Source organism: Coenobita brevimanus, chromosome 41 (genome assembly GCF_032717465.1).
Source record: "Coenobita brevimanus isolate Jiangsu-jjx chromosome 41, ASM3271746v2, whole genome shotgun sequence".
Taxonomy (NCBI): Eukaryota; Metazoa; Arthropoda; class Malacostraca; order Decapoda; family Coenobitidae; genus Coenobita; species Coenobita brevimanus.
Window position 1 is genome coordinate 19,365,186 of NC_136994.1, and position 2,056 is coordinate 19,367,241.

Sequence of the window (2,056 nt, forward strand, 5' to 3'; positions counted from 1 at the left end):
TTTCGTTCACATTAGTTTTCAAAATCGTTCGGTTATTTCCTCTTGTTTTCTAATGTTCCAGATGATTTCGTTCAACGGGGGAATGTGAGGGTTGGTCCTGGTGTCCTTATGCCTCCAGGTCTGTACGGTCTGTGTAACTCCCAGTGGTCATAGGCTTCCTTATCTGGGGAGAGAGAGAGAGAAAATATTAGAGAGAGGGGGAGGGAGGGGTAAGTTTTAGAGTACATACCTTGAGAGAGAGAGAGACAGGGCGCTTCCGCACGTGGGCTGGAATACGTGTTGACATCACAGCTGGCCACGTGTTCGGATACATGTAAGCAGCAGTGTTTGGCCAGCTGTGCAACATGCTTCACTGCAGCTTGGACCTTATTGACAGTAGTTGTGGTGCGGTAAGTGTGTTGTGGTGGTGCGGTAAGTGTGTTGTGGTGGTGCGGTAAGTGTGTTGTGGTGGTGCGGTAAGTGTGTTGCATACCACACTACATCCTGGTGTTGGCAACGTGATGTGGGCACTACTGTTGGCAGCATGTTTGCAGCTTGTCTGTTGCTGTGTTGCTACATGTTGCCAGCACTTGTTCCACCACACGTGTGCACGCGCCCTTACGCACGCATGAATCGCCAAGCAAGAAGTGTTAGGAAGCGAATATGCAAAATTGATAAGTAATATGGATCCTGAATCGCCAAGCAAGAGGTGTTAGGAAGCGATTATGCAAAACTGATAGGAAATATGGAGAATAAATGGCTAAGCAAGAGGTGTTAGGAAGTGATTATGCAAAACTGATAGGCAATATGGAGAATAAATGGCTAAGCAAGAGGTGTTAGGAAGCGAATATGCAAAATTGATAGGAAATATGGAGAATAAATGGCTAAGCAAGAGGTGTTAGGAAGCGAATATGCAAAACTGATAGGCAATATGGAGAATAATGTGAAGAATGAATCGCTAAGCAAGAGGTGTTAAGGCAATATACGTTTCCGACAAATATTCCAAGCATGACATTGACGTGTCCGGGTTCTGATAAGGAGGCTGTGCTGATAACGCTTATCTAGTCTCATTTGCCCAGTATTCTCATCCCTAACACCTCCTCCTAAGCGATTTATTTTTCTTTTTTTTCACCGTGCCGTCCTCTTCTGTGTTACTTAAATCATTCTCATGTCACCATACTTTGCATAAATAACCTACAAAACGATATTAGCCAACCCTATCCAAAAATAAATCGGAAAGGAAGAGGTGTTAGGGAACTTCGTCGGAAAGGAAGAGGTGTTAGGGAGCTTCGTTAACTGACGTGAATGCATGACATTGTTTAATACACCTGCATTATTTTACTAAGGCATAATGATGTAGTCTCTCTCTCTCTCTCTCTCTCTCTCTCTCTCTCTCTCTCTCTCTTAACCCTTGATATGTAACTATTTTTTTGTTACTATATTACCGTACCCCACGGAAAAAAATAAAATAAAAATACTTCCGTTTGAGATATTTCAAAATGCTTCAATACACAAATAATTCAACCCATTATCTTTAAATCGGGCCAGAAAAAAATGAAGTTTAATTGAAAAAAATATAATTTTCAAAGTTTATACAAAAATGATTAAATTTTAGGCGTACTAATTTTAACATTAAATCTTGCAAAACTGAAAAGTAATATCATGATTCCTTGGGAGGCCTGCAGTAGACTGATGTTGGGACCTTCTGTATGCAAAAGGAGAAAGACAGCAAATTGAAATAAAAAAAAATCACAAAGAGGGCCCAACTGAGGTTACATTATAGGTAACCTGGGGTCTGACATACCCCAAATGGCTCTATATAGCAAAATCAGAGCCAGGTACAGCTATGACCCCATCACCCCAATGAAGAGCATCACTAGGCAGGAAGGTAAGGACACGGGCACATCTGTACACCTTAGGCTCATATTTTTAAACATTATATTTCGGGGACGGGTTTCTGAGACCCCACGTTACTTATCTAGGGTTAAGGAGGAACCCATTCTTTTTCTTTTACCATTCTTTATTCTCTCTCTCTCTCTCTAGCCTACCACACTAAGTACATTGATAACACCGCCTC

General features: G+C 41.6%; 1 protein-coding gene across 1 annotated transcript in view; it reads left to right on the forward strand.

Moving 5' to 3' along the window:
* Positions 1-344: 344 nt before the first annotated feature.
* Positions 345-2,056, forward strand: part of LOC145397556 (alpha-1,6-mannosyl-glycoprotein 2-beta-N-acetylglucosaminyltransferase-like) — a 16,013-nt gene continuing 14,301 nt past the window's right edge. The window contains exon 1 of the mRNA XM_080270626.1: positions 345-389. Within this exon, the coding sequence (XP_080126752.1) occupies positions 345-389 (45 nt within the window). The remainder of the gene's footprint in view (positions 390-2,056) is intronic.